The 18,658-nt window shown below is 39.5% G+C and overlaps 3 protein-coding genes across 3 annotated transcripts; all 3 read left to right on the top strand.

Moving 5' to 3' along the window:
• Nucleotides 1–1,575: 1,575 nt before the first annotated feature.
• LOC133023713 (transmembrane channel-like protein 6) lies at nucleotides 1,576–10,657 on the top strand. The gene is given in 19 exon segments (XM_061090781.1): nucleotides 1,576–1,625; nucleotides 2,119–2,222; nucleotides 2,881–3,051; nucleotides 3,164–3,296; nucleotides 3,395–3,519; nucleotides 3,522–3,820; nucleotides 3,900–4,081; nucleotides 4,169–4,313; nucleotides 4,771–4,914; nucleotides 6,243–6,394; nucleotides 7,883–7,970; nucleotides 8,436–8,533; nucleotides 8,622–8,717; nucleotides 8,809–8,884; nucleotides 8,963–9,096; nucleotides 9,712–9,888; nucleotides 10,160–10,238; nucleotides 10,466–10,544; nucleotides 10,641–10,657. Coding segments are annotated over 18 exon segments (2,307 nt in total). The 3' UTR covers nucleotides 10,520–10,544; nucleotides 10,641–10,657.
• Nucleotides 10,658–11,436: 779 nt separating this feature from the next.
• Nucleotides 11,437–12,266, top strand: LOC133023712 (heterogeneous nuclear ribonucleoprotein A0). Its single transcript, XM_061090780.1, has 4 exons — nucleotides 11,437–11,514; nucleotides 11,632–11,727; nucleotides 11,838–11,984; nucleotides 12,132–12,266. Exons 1-4 carry the CDS (start codon nucleotides 11,437–11,439, stop codon nucleotides 12,264–12,266), a joined length of 456 nt encoding a protein of 151 aa, XP_060946763.1.
• A 1,096-nt stretch (nucleotides 12,267–13,362) lies between these two features.
• On the top strand, nucleotides 13,363–18,356 carry cenpx (centromere protein X). Its single transcript, XM_061089662.1, has 5 exons — nucleotides 13,363–13,401; nucleotides 14,523–14,574; nucleotides 14,675–14,728; nucleotides 14,813–14,901; nucleotides 16,978–18,356. Exons 1-5 carry the CDS (start codon nucleotides 13,363–13,365, stop codon nucleotides 16,990–16,992), a joined length of 249 nt encoding a protein of 82 aa, XP_060945645.1. The 3' UTR covers nucleotides 16,993–18,356.
• The last annotated feature ends 302 nt before the right edge of the window (nucleotides 18,357–18,658 follow it).

The following is an 18,658-nucleotide window of genomic DNA, read 5'->3' as shown; positions in this document are numbered from 1 at the left end:
GCCCCCCTGCCGCGGTGCGTTCAGGAGCTCCCCGTCAACTGACTGCGGAAAGCTTAGAGTAACGTTTCCACCTTCCACTTCCCCACAAAGACCGAAAAATAAACCCATTCCCGTCACTCCTCACTTTAAATAAGGTGGTGAATCCTTCTTTTAATATTCATCCGTTATTTCCCCCTCTTTATTATTTTAACTTTGGCAGTTCTTCACCGTAACCACCATCAAAGATATATATTTAGATATATATATTTTATTTTCTATTTAAAATTTTTGATATTCTATTTTATTTTTATTCTATTTTATTCTTTTTTTTATTCTATTTTATACTATTTCTATTTTTTTTTTTTTTTTTTATGGGTTGAAATTACTGAGCATTGCTTAAAGAGAGCCTGTGACCTCAGTATTTCATTGACAGTGACTGCTTCATGTTATCTCTGTTCATTTGACAATAAAAATCTTGAATCTTGAATCTTGAACCCCAATAATCATGGAATGGAACAAACTTTGTTCAACTGACTGCGTTTCAGGAGCTCCTAAGTAATTTTGTTTGACCTAGTAAAAACTCACTTCACTTTTATTCCTATGTACAAACTTGAAAATTAAAATCATTCCTCTATTTGTACAACTAAAAATAAAACATTTAATCGTAAACTGACACCCCTGTGTTTATAAAAGCAACAGTTCACAGAGTGAAAATCAGATTCACGTTTATTTCTACGTCCAAACCTAAAAATAGTCAGAACTACAACCACCACTTCTAAACATCACTTAATCCTTTGTCAATCTTTTTTTTTTTTAAACATATATTTATTGGTTATATATAGTTTTATACATTTACATCAATTTACATATATACAAGACCCTTCCCCAACCTGAACATATGGCATCACAAATGGAAATAAATATTACAAAAGTCACAGAAATTGCTAAGATATGATTACAACATAAATTCAAATACAAAACATTACAATGAAACTACTAATTTGTTTAAACTAAATTAAAACAAAATTGAATATGTAAAATAGATTACAGTCACTAACAAGAAACATACATACGCACAGCAGACATTCCTCACACCAGATTAGTCGCTTCACATTTCCAATCCTTTGTCATTCTGATTTTAAGTTGCACGTGCTTCTGTTTTTTTTATACCTCCACATTACTGCAACTTCTGTGTCTGCATGGATGGACACCGATTTGAATAACTTAATTTAGCATTAACAGTTTCTCTCTGTGGCCATTAGTGGGCAGTAAAGAATCATGATTCTGAATGCACTCAGTTCAAGAGACTGCAGCTCAAAGCAGCTTCAGTTTGATAAAACACCTGAAACCAGACTGATGCTTCCACGTGAACCTTTTAGAATTAACACTACACACTAAAAATGTTAATGTAGACATTGTTCACAGATACGCAGGCAGGTAATGCTTGGCACCAATTGCAAATAAGTCACAGCTGTGTTGAGTGAGATGGGGAAGAGGAAGTGACACGTTGTTTGATATTAGTCAAGGTTAGACTGCGGCTGCCCTCCTCTTTGGCTTTCATCTGCATCCTCTCTACATTTGTGACATTTGGTGCGGATGGGGTCGATGTCCCAGCAGCTCGGTGATAAGGGTCAGACGGAGGATGTGTGAGGATTTCAACAGAGAACAGTGACCAGTGCTTGACTTTACATAGTGGAAGGATTAACAGAGGAGCTGATTGTCCTGTATTGTATGATATGTCAGGTGAGGAAGAGTGATTCTCTGGGAGCTGTGCGTTTGCATTAAAATGACATCATCACGGAGTGGGTTGCACAGCGTGAGGTTCCGTGTCGACGTTCCTCCAACGGATTCTGACTATGAGTAAGTTCACTTTTTGTCTTTCTGGTCTGTTACTTCTTGTACCTATGTGTTTTTTAGATACACTAAATGTAAGTAAATTCTTTGTTGGGACACAACAATGCTAGGCCAGTATGCGCATTTCAAGCGTCTGAGTTACTGTATAAAAAGTGGAGCCACTCTGTACCTGCAGCTTCAGCCGTTGACAACTACAATGGTTAAGCTTCAGCTTGAAACTGTAAATGCTCCTGTACTGAGGGAGGTCAGTGTTCAGAATTTCCTCCTTTTGTTGCTCTCCTGCAGGAATCTGAGTGAAGGTCAACCAGGTCAGCGCTCCTTCAGTGAACCAGCAGATGGCCCCCGGGGGCGCCCTGAGACCCTGCAGTTGGATATGATTGAAAGCACAGGTACAAAATACAGATTGTTTGCAGTTTAATGCAATGCAAATCTTTTAAACTTTAAAGTTGACCCTGCAGCATTTACAGTAAAAATAAATGGTTCACTTACACTTTAGTACCAGTGGTCAGCGTTCAAATAAACTCTCTCAAAGGACTCAGGACATAATGACGATGCATTTTGAGAATATACCACCACCCTTGCATCCAATAAGCATTTGCCAAAATACAGAACGATAAATTAAGTTGAGTTGTTCTTGGTTTGATGTCAATCTGCAACCAAAATCTATTAAATTTGTATCATCTAACTTTTTTTAAAAAAAATTTAAAATATTTTTATTAGGAGGTAAGGCACAGTAGAACAGGAATCAATGTCAAATTTACAATGAGTATCACATAATCTCTGTACGACAATTAACAATATACAGAGATATTGACACCATAAAAATACTGTGCATCACGATGGGTTAAGAGTAAGATATACAGTCTACCTCCTAAGATGTTTTTCTTAATTTATGGACCACATGAACTTGGTCATGCGAACAATACATTACACAATTCAATGAAAATAACAATAATAATGATAAATAAATAACTGAAAATTCTATTAAGTAAAAATTAAGTATTTAAGCTGTCATCTAACTTTCGCTGTCTTTTCAAAAATAAACAGGACATCACAAAAAAAGAAATAGGAAAACCAGCTTTTCCAGGAGAGTTTACACAGGGGAAGACCGCATGGGGGATGATGCTCTTGATGCAGAGCCGCTCACATCTCTGCGGAGGCCCCACTGTTCAGCTGCCACCCAGAAGTTCCTCTCTCACATGCCGAGCTGCAGCGCTGGTGAGCTGGAATGGGCTTTTACTCTTTAAGTTGTCGACAGGCCTGAAAACATTTCTGTGGCAGTTGGTGGGATGAGATGAAATATTCAAAATATTCTCCGTTGTCCACAAAGGGAAATATAATTCAACAGTAGTGTCCAACAAGAAGGACCAGCTGGTGGCCGACCTCCGGGGCCTCTCTGTGAGGGAGGGCAAGCGGAAGCTGCGGGCCATGCCACTCAGCCTGGGCAGTAAGATGGGGCTCAGGTACGTGTGACCCTGGAAACATGAGATTACCAGTAAAATAGAATACCTACAACTGCGATAACAAGTTTTAAATAACTCCCTCACCTGTCATTTCCTAGCCGACTTGCTTTTAGGGACGTAGGTTCAACTACCAGCAGAGTTATTCAATGCTGCGGTGGTCACAGTGGGCACATTCTAAGGGTGAGTACAAATGTTGTGCTGATATGTGATGAGGTACAAATGATCGTATATGCATCAGTCGCACGCTCATGTTTTTCTCCCCTCAGACTTGTCGTCAATGCCTGTTCCGCTGCTTCAGCCTCCTCGGCTCCCTCCGGCTGTGGCATTCAGCCATGAAGAGGGTGAGGGGACGTTTCGGAACAGGAGTGCTCTCCTATTTCCTGTTCCTCCGAATCCTCCTGGGCCTTAACCTCCTGCTCTTCATCATCAACGGCCTATTCGTGGTCATTCCTCAAGCCATCCACCCTCCTCCTCCTAGTAATAGCTCTGACACTTTCACTGGTCTTGAGCTTTTAACAGGCAAGGTAAGGTGGCGTTAGGTCAGAGCAGTGTATACATGTTTATTCCTTTCTCTTGAACCGGATCTCTTGTTATCTGTGGCAGGGCTACTTCTCTCATAGTGTGATGTTCTATGGCTACTACACCAACACCAACCTCACAACTTGTCATGTTAGTGACTATACTAACCCATCTTTGTGCCAAACGGGGACATACAACATACCTGCAGCCTACCTCCTCACCATCGCCTCCACCTTCTTCGTTATCTTAATCATCCTGGTGTACAGGTTAGACAACGGGTGGATTATTTATGCATTTATTTCATTTCAGTCCAGGTTTTCTGTGAGTTTTATCGCTTTATTGTTCTCCTGCAGCATTTCCAAGTCCTTCGGGAGAAGTTTTCACGTCCTCAAGTCGAAAGGGAATTTGGCAGTAAACGTTTTCTGCGCCTGGGACTTCAAACTGAGCAAGAAGACGTCTGTCAGATTTCAGTCTGAGAAAATCAGCAATCAGCTCAAAGTATGCGGCCGTTTGAATATTCCTTCAGTCTTTCTTGAGTGTAAATACGGACAGATATCAGCAAACCTGACGTTGACGTCTCCTTTTCGAAACCAAAGAGTAAATGTAAGGTTGTAAACCATAAAAAAAAAAAAAAATGAACATATCATCATTTTTTAAATCCTCTGTAAACCTGATAACAATCATCTTGACAGACTGAGCTCAGTGTCACATGCTTAGTCATGATCACACTCTGTTAGTTTCGGTTCAGCAGGTTCACACCGGGGAAGTTTTAAAGATGCATTTCACAACCTGGCTCCTCAGCCTGCACACAAACAAACTTAAGATGGCCTTTTTCGCACAAGGGAAAGATTTTTAAATATATAATATATAATCATAAATCGCAGCAGTCACGTTTAATAGAGCTGAGACACAAATTTCGCTGGTTGGATGTCATTAACGCTGCTGTTTCCAACAGGAGATTCTGTCTGAGATGATCACAGGAGACGGTGAAAAGAGCTGCAACCAGCGACTCTGCCACCTCATCGTGCACTTGGTGGCGTGGACTTCTTGTCTGGCCAGCATCGCCCTGGTTGCCATGGGGATGCACTTCCTGTCAGAGGTTTGAGAAAACTTGTGCAGAAAATGAAGTGCACCCAGACACAAAGGATTTCATGTACATCTGCAAAAAGATCTGTGAAGTTTCTCAACACTGTACCACAAAAATAACCCTGATAATTTCCTTCCTGTGCAGTTTGTATACTTCCCCTTTTGTTGTCCTGTCAGACATTGTCGATTTTTTTTTAGAGTATATGTAAAATGCTCTTAAAAAAAAATAAAACGAAGAGACGTGTTTTCAAAAAAATGTTCTTTCCCCTTGTCATGTCCTCTGAAAGTTGGGACGTCCCATCTGGCAGACACATTTTATCAAGGGCATGAATTGTATGTGCTCTCCACCCACACCTAAAACACATATTTCTCATATGGTTCTGTTGTACAAGACGAGAAATGGAAGTTGAACTGTCTTCCTAATATAGATTTGTCTCATGTTTACTTCATATGAGCATCATCAGTTTTTCTCTTTACCTTCAAAAAACGTGCGTTTCGCATTCTTAATATTAATAATAAACTTCATTCTTACAGAACTTTTTCAAAACACGTTACGCTATGATTATTATGTGCACAGAGCTTCGACAGCCCTCAGTGCAAATGAAGGCTCTGTGGTGGAAGGATCCTGGTTTCTGTAACAGTGAGAACATCTCTGCATGAGGATCTCAGGTTATGCAAATTATCGTGTGGTATTAAAAATATCTCATATACAACCAGGAGCCATTTGATCAACACAAACTTTTAATCAATCATAAAACCAACAGGAGCAGGTAAAAAGAGGCTAAACGGGGGGTATGTGATTACTGAAGCAGAGCAGCTGAGTTCTATGTTTAACACTTTTTTATTGGTTTTCTTTGGGCAATCAATACAATTATACAATTACACATCACAAATCTGATTGAAATACCCCTACCCACAGTAAGACCCACCCACCCCCATCCAGAGCAGATGAGTTCTTCTGAACACTGTACTCATTCCAGGGTTTTATCCTTTAAGACGAGGAGATAAAAGCAGCTACGACTGTTTTGTCATCTCTAGGATTTCAAATAATTTTAATTACAGCACTGAGGTAGAGATTTCCTTGAAACAGGCTTATTATGATGTAACAGGTAAACAGTTGGCCAACACCGTTCCGAGCATTCCTAGCTCATTGCATATGCGAAGCAGATTCAAGTACTTTTTCCACAGTAGCCATTTTGACTCCTCTTACCAGGAAAAGCAAAGCTAGAAAAAAATCAATCAATAAATTTAAATCCTGGCAAAAAGGTTGTTTGAACTTTACTTTTCCCTCCAAAGGTGTTGGTCTGCAGCCGTCACTGTGATTTCTCTGTTTCTTCACAGGACATCATTAAACCTGAAAGAGACACTCAGTTGCTGCTCTTGCCTGCAGTGGTGTCGGGAATCAACCTGCTCCTCCCGGGCCTCTTCAACCTGTGTGCCTGGGTCGAGAAACACGACTCACCCAGTGTCAGTGTCCATGTTTCCATCTTCAGGTGAGAAAGAACCATGGGTTAAAAAACTACAAATAAATCACAATCAGTCGTAATGCACCAAACGTTCATCATCAAAAAGGAATGTACATGTAAAAGAATGTCCTTCTTGAACGGTATTTGGCCTTTATGATGTTAGGTGTTGATAATGCGGATTTTCAAAACCATCAATGAAGTTTCCAATAACTTTGTGTATGAACTCAACATGAGAAGAAATATATCTCTCATCCTGAATTTGCTTCATTGCACTCTTTATTGATGCTCCCATCTGTGAAGGGCTTTTTATGGATCCCAGAATCCATTGCGTTCTCAACACTCGTCTGTCCGCTGTGGTGCGGAGGGAATGAGAGAGAGGGGGGGGAGGGGGAGAGAGAGAGAGAGGGAGGGAATGAGAGAGGACCCAGATCGCTCACACTGGGCTTTGAGCTCATTTATTACCTCGTCCTTACCTCGGACTGCTTCGGGTACGAGTCTTCAAAGTGTCAGTGTTGGTTTCATAATGGCGTTTTAAAAGTTTAATTTTACACAACCGCCACAGACTCGGATCAAAGGAGACGCACTGGTCTGGTTGAGCTCACTGCAGGAGGAACAGACACAGACTTTTCTGTCCTCTCTGCTCGAAAGACTCGCTTTTCAACGTCAACTTTCCTAACTTTTGATTACACCATATTTCGCCCTCATCCGTGTGTCTCCGTCTGCGTGCTTCTCTCTACCTAGCAACCGGGCTACACATGATATGAATCATATGATAGCAACACATAGAACCCAAGCGGCTCCATCGGAGTGGCGTAATTATGCCTGATTAAAAGTCTCTTAAAAGTCAAATAAAGCCGCCGATGTATTTATACTTTTTTCTTTTTAATGGAGAGTCGCGGTCCGGATGGAAAACTCTCACGGTCCGGATCTGGACCAGAGTCCACCAGTTGGTGACCCCTGTTTTAGTGGATAAATACAATTCTGGAAGATTTCACTCCAAGCCCTATAATTACTTATGAAGTCCATTTGATATCTTTGGTAATTGAGATCTGTCTCCTAATACAAATTGGGAGTCGAAGGAAATGCTGATGTATTCTCGTAATATATTTTAATGATATAGCAAGTAGATAAAATGTTTTAATCAGGAGACCCATAAAACCCTCCTTGGAGGACAAACACATTTTGAGCCCAGTGAGCCCATATATTGATATTGGATTTACAAGTGTAATATTGTTATAGATAAAATAGGAGAAAGTGTGGCTACTGACAATGTGCTCCAGTCAGGTAAATAAAGGTACAATGACATTATGAAAGAAAATCTCAAATAACGTGAATATATATACTGCAATTAATTAAATTCTATAAAAGTTCATATAAATACAGAAATGATAAGAAAACCAGTACTATTTAGATTTATAAAATTACATAAAATGATCACATCTTGTATGTATTTAGTGAAACCTTGAGCTGCTTTTGTCAAATGGAAAATATTTTGTTTCAACGTATTTTTCTCAGGAACCTGTTGTTGAAGATCACTATTGTTGGAATGCTGTGTTACCGCTGGCTGGGGAGAATTTCTGAGGAACAAGAAAGGCATTTGCAGGTTGAAAGAGTCTCTTGTTAAAAAAAGGTCTAAATAGTTTGGAGTTGGTGGAAAGAATGTTGTTAAGACACAATGAGTCAAAACGGAGGTCAAGGCACAGGATGTCGCCTCTAGTTAAGCACTATGAGATCAATTGTGATTGTTAATATGGGCTAAAAAATTCTAAATTTGATTGATGGATATATATATTTTTTATTATTGGGAAAGATGTCATTATCAAATTACGACAATGAAATGATGTTGAAAAAACATGTTGCAGTTCAACCATAAACCTTTTTTTTAATAAATAACAATAAATAAAGTGAAAATACAAATACAAACAAATATATAGATGTTGAATCAAGACTATAAACATTTTTTACGTAAATTGTTAACATAAATTCATTTCTGCATTGTTTACGGTGAAACAACCTTGAATCCACTTGTTGGTGTTTTTTCACGTTTAAATGTCTCTGCTGTCCACAGTGCTGGGAGAACTTTGTGGGTCAGGAAGTGTACCGCCTGCTCCTGATGGACTTCATCTGCACGTTGCTTTACACCTTTCTGGGAGAGTTCCTGTGGAGGCAAGTTGGTGCTCTACCCGCAAGTCATGTACCATTTTATTCTAAAAGCACTGGTCTCAGTGGAGCTAACCGCCATCTTCCCCTCCAGGCTCTTTACCAAGCAAGTACGGGGAAGGGACAGAAAGCCAAAGTTTGACATTGCCCGTAATGTGATGGAGCTCATTTATGGACAAACTCTTACTTGGTTAATACACAGAGTTACACCACATTTTGGAAAGCATTTCAATTCATAGGGAAGGTGAGTTCAACATTAACTGGTCTTCTGTTCTTCCCAGGATCGGGGTGCTGTTTGCTCCACTTCTACCCGCAGTGCAAATTATAAAACTGCTTGTGCTGTTTTACATCAAGAAGGTCAGTTTAAGTTTGACTCACAGTCGCACGCTATGTCTGATGTAACAAACTATGTTCTTTCTCTGCTTTCTTCAACAGGGCAGTCTGATGGTAAACTGTCAGGCCCCCAGCAAGCCCTGGAGGGCCAGTCAGATGACAACCCTGTTCATTACTATGTTGTGTTTCCCGTCATTTGTCGGCGCTGCCGTGTCTGTCTCTTACACGATTTGGACGTGAGTGAAATTTGCATGTGCTCGCACAAGTCGACACAAAAGAATTCCACTCCTCAGAAGCACATACTTCCCTAAATACCGGCTGACAGTAAAAGATGAAAAGACAGAAACAAATAAAGATGTTTAACACTGACGGTATTGTCTCGACCAACCTGCACGCACTCATAATTATCAGTCCCCTTAACAAGCCTGTTTTGATTTTTATATCATGGTCCATGACCTCTCTTCTGAGTTATCAGTGAAAATGTCAAAAGAAAGCCCTGTCTCTCAATGTTTCAGAAAATTTAAAGGAAATATCTGCTTATATCTACAGCACCAAGCTGTTTAAACTAATTAATTTTTAAATCAAAATTTAGCATTGTATTCCTTAAAGGAACAGTTTAAACAAAATGACAAACTATAGACTTTTTTTAAATGTATGTTCCTACAGTAGAAACAAATGGGCTTGAGGCTGCGCACCATAACAAATGCACTGTTCTTTTTTTAGACTTGTTGACACCATGAACAGTGTAACAGCCATTGCCAACACCGTTTTTTTTTTTTCATCTTGTGGAGCGTATGTCAGTGTGTTGCTGCCCAAGACTGCAGTGTATATTCTCTTGTTTAAATCTACAGGCGTAAACCCTCATCAGGGTACGGACCATTCAGGAATCTCGTCACCATGTCTGAGTCCGGGAGGCTGTGGGCCCAGGGGCTGAAGAAAGCCCACCCAGGCTTGTCTTGGCTCAGCACGGTCTACAACGTTCTGGTGGAGAACCCAGTTTTCTTATTCCTCGCCAGTGGAGTCTTCTTGTGAGTGGTGACACCGTCCAGTTTCCCCAATCACTTCTTTTGCCATATCATAGTTTGATATGTAGGCTTTGCTTATTTATTGCTGCCAGCAGAGCTTAAGATTCTCCTTGCATTGAAGTTGAGATTAAAATGATTTTGAATGCATTGTCATGGTTATATTGAGAATCTGCAACCTTGAAACATTTAACACTTGTTGTGACCTAGTGTAAAAAGTATCTATAATTATGCTCTTTGAGTCTTAATTGATCCCTTGTGCTTTCTGTTGTTTCAGATTGGTGATATACTTTCACGCCCAAGTTGTTGATGGCCAAAAGAAAATCATCAGTCAGTTAGAAACTCAAATAGAAAACGTAGGCAAGATCATTTTCTTTAAACAATGCTATGAGTCTAGAGTCGTGCTAGCACTATGTGAGACTGTAGCCGTAGTGCCAACATGAGACATTTTTAAAATCTCAACACAATCTTGACAAATCACTCCTCTGTGCTAGCATTGCTAACAATGCATGACAGCTGTCTGGCACATTGATATTGAATTCAGTGTATATTGTGTGTGTGTGTGTTTTGCTCTTATATACAGGAGGGTAAGGACAAACAGTTCCTCATCACCAAACTGCAAGCGACTTGTGAATAGAATAGTCTGGTTTGTCAAAGATAAGGTGGGTGGTGTCATTGCTGTTTATATTATTGTTGTTGCAATGTATGGTTTCACTGTTTTAAGGACCTCACATTTATGTTTTTTTCTTATTTTTCAGGTTGTGGCTGAGCAGCTCTGCTCCCATCTCTGCCAAGATGGTTGTTGTTTTATATACTGTTTGTATACTGTATATGCAGAATTATGATATTAAATGTGTTGTGTACAAAGACAAAGTAAATTGAGTGACCATCTTTTTCCCCAAGAATGTTTTAGGGAAATTAGAAACATTGTTTCTTTTATCCGACTGATCAAAATACTACAAGTTTTCTGGATCATTATCTGATGTACTAATAACCACTCTTAATAATAACTACTCATGAAACTTTTTTGGTGTCGTTGATTCAGATTTTTGTGTGTGTGATTTCTAAATCTGTCTGCCACATTACACTATGTGGTAACACTAACCCATCGGAAGGGGAAATAACATGCACTCACATACCTGTGTATTTGTCAACTGTTGAAAATTGACCTGCCTCCTGCAGCTGCTTGTGAAAAACACAGGCAGAACAAGCTGAGTGACTTTTGAACAGAACATCAAATTACTTCAGCATAATTTCCAGTGAGGAGGTGACGTAGAAGGACACTATATGAATGCACATCGCAGCAGGTCACGGAGTCAGTCTTCTCTGTAGAGCAGGTGCAACTCACATCAACAGCTCAGCGAACTCTGGTAAGTAAACACATCCTTGATTTCACTCCTCATCCGCAAAGAGTCTCAGATTGTTAACAAACATGTTCCTAATTTGCAGGAATAAAAAAGTGAATTTCTAGTTTTTTGCAAATTCTTCTCATAATTCTTTCATTTAAATCATTTTATTATCAACAATAATGTTCTCCTACTCCCTCCAGATAACATGGAAGCACCAAAGAAAAGAGTGTACATCAGTCTTCCAAAGAAGTTCATGGCTTCTTTGGGTGAAAACTATGAACTGGTGAATAATTTCTCTGATTCTTTAACTTGGACTGAAGAGAGCATCACTTTTTTCTTTCTTTCTGACCTAAGCTGCAGTATAAATGTATGACTCTCGTAATTTTCTGGAATTTAACAGGATCACGGACTGGTGATAAAAGATCTGAACCCATATTTGAATGAAGGCTATATCCAAGCTTACTTTAGAGAATGGGGCACCATCACACGGTGTAAGGTGAGGACTGAAGAAAATATAGCTTTATAAGTGACTACTGTATTTTTGTAATAATCATAAAAATCTATGAGATTTGTCTCAAATTATTTTCATCTTGATTTGGATTACAGATTAGCAAGGGCTCCAACACGGAGAATAATAAGGCTGTTGCCTATGTGAGGTTTTCTTTGGAGGATGAAGCAGACAGAGCCGACTGGGCCGGTCCTCACTTTATTGGAGGCAATGAAGTTGGAGTGAGACGAGTTGTGAGTCCAAAGGTGAGCAGACGCCAATGTCCCTCTCCTGTCAAAGCCTGTTCTCGTGACTGGATCTTATGCTTTTATTTAAATTTGAACGTAAGGATATTCTCTCTGCGTTTTTATTAAAGGTTTCAGTAAATAAGAAAAAATATATCTGTCTTTTAGATGGAGGAGGATGAATCAGAGGCGAAGATCAGCGCAGCGTCTTCAAGGCCGAGACCACGGCGATCAATGGGTCTGGGCTACATACTGGAAGATGCTCAGTGGTTAGATGATGACATGGAAGAAGAAGAAGAATAAAAAAAAAAAATTGCAACCTTTTTTTATATACCCAGAGCAGCCTAGATAGCATAGCACACTGTTTGCTCACCTGATTATGAAGCTTGGGTGTAAACTGCAGTGATATAGACCATATTAATCTTATTTTGCATATTTTTATGAGTTGTTTGTCTACTGTGAGTTGGAACTGGGGCGGATGTGGCTGAGGGGTAGAGAGGTTGTCCTCCACCCAAAATGTCAGCGGTTCGATCCTCAGTCTTCCCCACCTGCATGCTGAAGTGTCCTTGGGCAAAATACTGAACCACCAATGGCCCCTCATAGATGTTGATGGACTATTTGTAAGTCACACAAGTCATTTTCAAAGCAAAATGACATGTAATGTGATGAAATAGAGTTGTAGTCATTGGTAGGGGTTAGATATGGATTATCAGCAAAAATGTCACCACTCTTGGTGAATTCATGATTTTTGAAACATAAATAAACTACATGATTTTCCCACATTGCTGATTTTAACCTCTGTCTCTGTTTAAAAAAAAATAAACACATGGATGGTCTTGACAGCTTCTGTGTTCATGTTGCCTTCTTTCCTTTCCCTCTTACAGAAATTCAGCAGCAACTGGAATGCTAAGAATAATAAGCTTTAGTGAAAAAATAGTTCATGCCATATAACCATGAGAAAATAATATTAGTAGAAATATAAACAATGGTACATGATTGCACATGGAAAGATAATCAGACTGCAAATGATGGGAGACATTAATCTACAGTGTAGGCTGTACAAAATGAAGTATTCCCCAATTGTATTATCGTGATTATAGTAATAAGGATATGTTGTGTTTATGGGGCACATTTCAACCTTAAGCACAAAATCCTCGCAAAATAAAATAATAATAATAATAAAAATAATAATAATAATAATAATAAAAATAGCAGTTACATCAAAGTATTCATACCTTGCCATTAAAAGGGAAGTAAAGTACCTGACGTGAAATAAAAAAGTTAATGGGTATATTTTTATTTTTTAAACTTTTACCGTCTACGTGAGCCTGTGCGTCTGACGTCAGAGATTACTGGCCAATCCCTGAGCAGAGCGCCAAGCTTCTCTCACAGAACAAACATGGCGGAGCAGCAGGATGCTGTACCAGGCTTTAGAAAGGTAAAAGTAAACCTCTCTCTTCGTAGTCAGATATTCACTCATCGTTACTGTTACTGTCTCTTCTTGCATCTTTTGTATCCTCATTAAACATTGTCAGTGACCCGGATGCACTTTTTATTTTCCTCATGTCGCTATGAGGTTATTCAGTGGATTGACGAGATGTGTGCACGGAATGATCGAGCAGTGCACAATGTTTGATAAGTGTATTTCGGTTGTCACTATTCTACTTTACTACTTTAGCTAGAGTTAAGTAAATTAACGTTTTTTACGAACGCAATTTGTTACGAGGACAACAACACGTACGTGAACGCACCACCAGGTTGCAAGATAGAAACCAGTAGTAATCTGTCTGAGATGTGACGTTGGGGACTTTTTTGTGTGTAAATGTTTGTTTTTGTACCTTTTGTGGGTCTTTAAAACCCCACCACAAACAGGTTAAGGTTTTGGAGTGTGAATTTACCCTGAAAAACTATGATTAGATAGATAGATTACTGTATTCATCCCATAAGGGAAATTAAGTCGTCATAGCAGCCGCTATATTTGAATACAATAAAATACAATACAATAGACTAAAATAAAAAATATTGAGGTAGAAAGACAAAAAACAGAAACACAAGATAAATAGGTAGATAAGGTGCAGTGGCAAGATGATGGTAATAGTACTGATGATATGATGGTAATGTTATTGTTAGACAGTATATAAAAATAGTACAGTATATAATATAACATAATATATATATATATATTAGTAATTATACCAATATAATAGCAGTATATAGTAATAATGGCAGCAACAGTATATATAATAATAATAGTAACATAATAATAATAATTATAACATGTACACATGTATAAATATGTAAGTATTTGACTATACAATAGATAATATAATATACTATGAGTGTAAGAATATGTAGACAGAGTGTGCAAAAGACAATATTAATGTATAAAATGATATATAATATCAATATGGTTTATATTAACACATATTACATATGATGTGAAGTAAGTGTATATGGAGCGGAGTGTTGTACAGGGTACACAGTGCAAGAAGACATTTATCATTATCGTCCTATTCTCATCCCTAAAATCCACTTGGGTTTCATTCTCCTCACTCACAGGACACAGTGGATAAACTCTTGAAAGGTTTCTTCAAGGAGGAGAAAAACAAACGTGAGTTGTGTAGATCTGCTCCGGACACAAGTGACCTTTCTCTGTAATTTCTGTATTTTCTTTTTAATTCTACAACTCGACCGTTCTCCTTCTGTTACAGTGAGCGGTGATGCTGCCCTGCTGATGGCCGAGCTGCTGAAAGTGTTTGTGGAAGGTGAGAGGCTCGGTCGTGTCAGAGTCTGACACCCAGCGAATCAATCCATCAATCACCAAACTGATGTTTCCATCTCCTTTGCAGAAGCTGCCGTGAGATCACTGAAACAAGCCGAAACCGAGGACTGCAATCAAGTGGATATCGAGCACTTTGAAAAGATCCTCCCTCAGCTGGTGCGTATGTCAACCTCTTCAGGTGGTCAGCGCTAAGTCTGAATGCACCCAAATGTGTCCTGAGATCAAACCACATTAGGACGCATGTGAACACACTCTTTCCTCTTTATTAACACACATGTGTCCTGTCCCTATTTTTAAGCCTCTCAGTGCCAATATGTTGTTTTGTCTGTAGCAACCACTACAAAATCAACACGGCTCAATTGCCTACTTTTCTAAGCTCCATCTCTTCCCCTCTCGCGTCAAACCCATACCGACACACAATCATTTTCATCGGCTGCACTCAGACTCGATAACTTCAAGATTCAAGATTTTTATTGTCAAATGCAAAGAGATAACATGAAGCAGTCGCTGGCATTGAAATACTTGGGTCACAGGCTCTCTTTAAGCAATGCTCAGTAGTTGCAGGCAAAAAAAATAAAATAGAAATAGTATAAAATAGAATATCAATAAAATAGAATAAAATAGCATATCAAAAATTTCAAATAGAAAATAAAATATATATATCTAAATATATATCTTTACAGATGAGGAGAAAATCAATCAACATCATTTGGTCTTCGCGAACACAAATGCCACGCATCTTTATTTGCATATAGAGTGTGGAAGTGAGATTCAATCCCAAGTAGTCACAGGAGACTCATTCAGGATGCAGTTGTGAATAGGGTTGCAAAATTCCGGGAATATTCAAAGTTGGAAACTTTCCATGGGAATATACGGGAATAAACTGGAAATGTTGTGGGTAATTTATACTAACTGTATTTACCTTGTCATATACAGACATAAATATAAACATTTTGTTGTGTCATAGGCTGATTTGAGTCCTGAGGAAACTTTGGGCACGTGACTATATGCTTCTGCATTGTTGTGTCATTCTAAACATAGGTCTTTGCACAGTATTTGCAAATGTACACAGCCTTTCCTCCTACATTGGATGGGGTGAAATGTCTCCACACATGAGATAGTGCACCTGGCATTGTTCTGTGGAATAAGATGAGAATAAAGTTTCTAAAAAAACACTAATGCAATGCCAGAGATATAAATAGTTAGCCAAACAATTGGAATCGTCTGTAAAAATATTTTACAATTGATGGATAAATGAATGGAAATAGGCTAGATGAACAGATGAACAATCCTCAATCAGCATGCTAATATATTTTCCCAGTAATATCATGGAAACTTACCTGACGAGTCCTGCACACTACAGCAGGCCTCAGAAGCCCTGCTGTAGAGTGAAGGATGCTGGGAATTATCTGTGCATGTGATGGAAGAATGCACAGTGGAGGGTTGAAACTCAACGTTCCATACATCTTTAAAATAGAGTTTTGAATGATGTTTTGATTGCTCAGCGTTTAATTTGCATAGTTGTTTTTTTTTCAAAATTCCCCAAATTCCCGAGCTAAACGTCCCATGGAAAGTTTCCGGAAAGTTTTCCGGAAATTTACCGGAAACTTTCCGCCCCTTTGCAACCCTAGTTGTGAACATGTACTTAGAGCGGACCACTTGTGACCTCCGTGTTCACATGTAACTCCAGAGCCACAAATATAATCATGCAATGCCAAAGCCATTATTTTACCTGCTTGCTCAGAACAGGAAGACTTTCAGCAGGAGCTTTCTTGCTTGAATTATGAATTATTTTTATGTTATACACTCAACCTGGATTCTTTACATTTACACTGTACAATTGATTTTCTGTGCTGATAATCTGCACTTCTCTACATTATCTCTGCCTGTGTTACAGCTGATCGTGAGAACAAGTGCAGGCTCGGATTGATGGTCAAAGTTCATCCTCTTTTTGAGCTGCTAACTTTAATAATGTTGAAAAAGTTTTAATGATTTATTCAACTTAACAAATCCCAGTTTGATTGGGGTTCAGGTTCAACGCCAAGCAATCAGCATGTGAGATTTAGTGTGTTCAATGTATTGATTAATGTGATTCCTGATGTCCCACGTTTGACTGGATTTAAGGGCTGGCCTTCTGTATGTATTGTTTAGTTTAACACATGCATCATTATTGCATGGAGTAATTTTCTTTTCCTAAATTAATCCCTTGGTTTTTCATCTCTTTTGTTGCAGCTGCTGGACTTCTAGCACAGCGGAGCCACAAGATGGAGCCAGAGTGCTGCCTGCATGTCCCTACATCAATCCTACTGCATCAAGTTTAGTTTAATGAGAAATGTTTATCTTTTTTGTTCAACTGCAATTTCATAATCTCTCTCATATCAGAGATTCATTGAAATTCTCTTTCTGTCTTTACACGAGTTGCGTGTTGTTTAAAGTGCAAATCAGCAGTGCTGTCCACTCGCCTCCGTGCCACCACCGGTCCGGCCCACCTGTTCTTCTCCGTGCAACAACAGGTGCTTCCAGCGTGCTCCATGGCGCCCTTCATCAAAGCCTCCTGGAGCAGTTGGAAGCAATTAGAGTAATAAGGGGAGCAGCCAGTCCCTTAGATGATGACAAGTGCCAGGAAAAAAGGAGTACCCCCTCCAGCCACTTTGAAGTTCCCTTTTGCTGTCCTGCTATGTTTAGTTAGAGGTGGGGGGAAGGGCAAAGGGGACCTCTGGCACAGGGGGAAAGTTGAATGGGAGTGTGCATGCACAAATGTGTGCATGTGTTAGCCAAACATAGCAAGAGACCACACGCATAGATATTCTGTTTGAAAGGAAACGTAACAAAACACATCGGAACATGGTCCAAGAGGAGCAGGGTGTAATTCTGAAGGTAAATAAACAAAAGAGGCGAGTAGTGGAGGTGCGCTCTCTCCTTTCATCACAGCAGAGGGGGGGTGCTGGGGCTGCAAGGAAGAGGCTAATGTGGGGTTTTCTAACCCAACTGCCTCTGATGGTTTTCCACCAGTGGAGTATCAGACCGACGTGTCTTCACAATGAGTCAGCATCGCTGCACAACACCTCACACTATTTATTTGTGCGGCTCTCGGGTGACTCACTATGCTTACAAATGCTGCCCACGTACAGCTGGAAGCAACTTGGGCTCAGGCCGGAGAGCCCAGGCATCACATAGGTGATCAAGGCCGCGGCACCTGGAATTTGACCCAGCACCTTTTTTTAGTAGAGCCCAGTCTGGATTTGTGTTCCCCGGGAGTGACTTCCACAGCAGGCCTTCGGGACGTTTGGTTGAGTGATGTTCAGTTTAATGATCCCACGAGGACCATTAGGACAGAAAACTACTTTTTGTGAAGAAAATAATTTGTCGGGCTAATTATTACAGTCTTTAATAGCAGAGTTGTGCCCCCTAGTTTTGTGAAATACTGTAAACTGCAGAGCTATTGCTTTGAGGAGCTGGCTGTTGAGATGAAAATGCTGCGAGCAGACTCCTCGGTCAATAGCAGACATGGACCCAAAGGATAACAAATTTGTAAAAAGTGTATTTTTTGTATAGATCTTTCGTAATGTATAACATTTCTGTTGAATAAAATAAAATATCAATGCTCTTGAGCCAAACTGATTTTTGTCCTTCTCCGCATTCTAAGTTGTCAGAAGGTCTCTGCACTGGCGAAGTGGTGCATTACTGTACGACTTTCTCCTTATGCGTCTTAGTAGAACAAATTACATCTGAAGGCAGTATTATTAAACATACGAAAGCAGTTAGGACAAGAATGGGGAGGGGCGTCGACGAGAGTAATGAGTTAAAGCTTTTCTTGATCATACATTAAAGGCAGGGAGTGTCGACAGCCAGTCCAGACGCTTTGGAGAAGCTCCGGAGTGAGAAGCCTTTCCCAGGAGACTGATCTGTCTCC

The sequence above is a fragment of the Limanda limanda genome, chromosome 17, assembly GCF_963576545.1.
Source record: "Limanda limanda chromosome 17, fLimLim1.1, whole genome shotgun sequence".
Classification (NCBI taxonomy): Eukaryota; Metazoa; Chordata; class Actinopteri; order Pleuronectiformes; family Pleuronectidae; genus Limanda; species Limanda limanda.
The sequence above is the reverse complement of the archived record's forward strand: the minus strand, read 5'-3'. Positions and strand labels throughout refer to the sequence as shown.

Excerpts from the sequence above, each read along its gene's own strand:
- cenpx (XM_061089662.1), top strand. The coding sequence starts at position 13,363 with ATGGCGGAGCAGCAGGATGCTGTACCAGGCTTTAGAAAG. Across the intron at positions 13,402-14,522 it reads CTGTACCAGGCTTTAGAAAG|GACACAGTGGATAAACTCTT; the intron begins GTAAAAGTAAAC and ends CCTCACTCACAG. Across the intron at positions 14,729-14,812 it reads GCTGAAAGTGTTTGTGGAAG|AAGCTGCCGTGAGATCACTG; the intron begins GTGAGAGGCTCG and ends TCTCCTTTGCAG.
- LOC133023712 (XM_061090780.1), top strand. The coding sequence starts at position 11,437 with ATGGAAGCACCAAAGAAAAGAGTGTACATCAGTCTTCCAAAGAAGTTC. Across the intron at positions 11,515-11,631 it reads TGGGTGAAAACTATGAACTG|GATCACGGACTGGTGATAAA; the intron begins GTGAATAATTTC and ends GGAATTTAACAG. Across the intron at positions 11,728-11,837 it reads GCACCATCACACGGTGTAAG|ATTAGCAAGGGCTCCAACAC; the intron begins GTGAGGACTGAA and ends TTTGGATTACAG.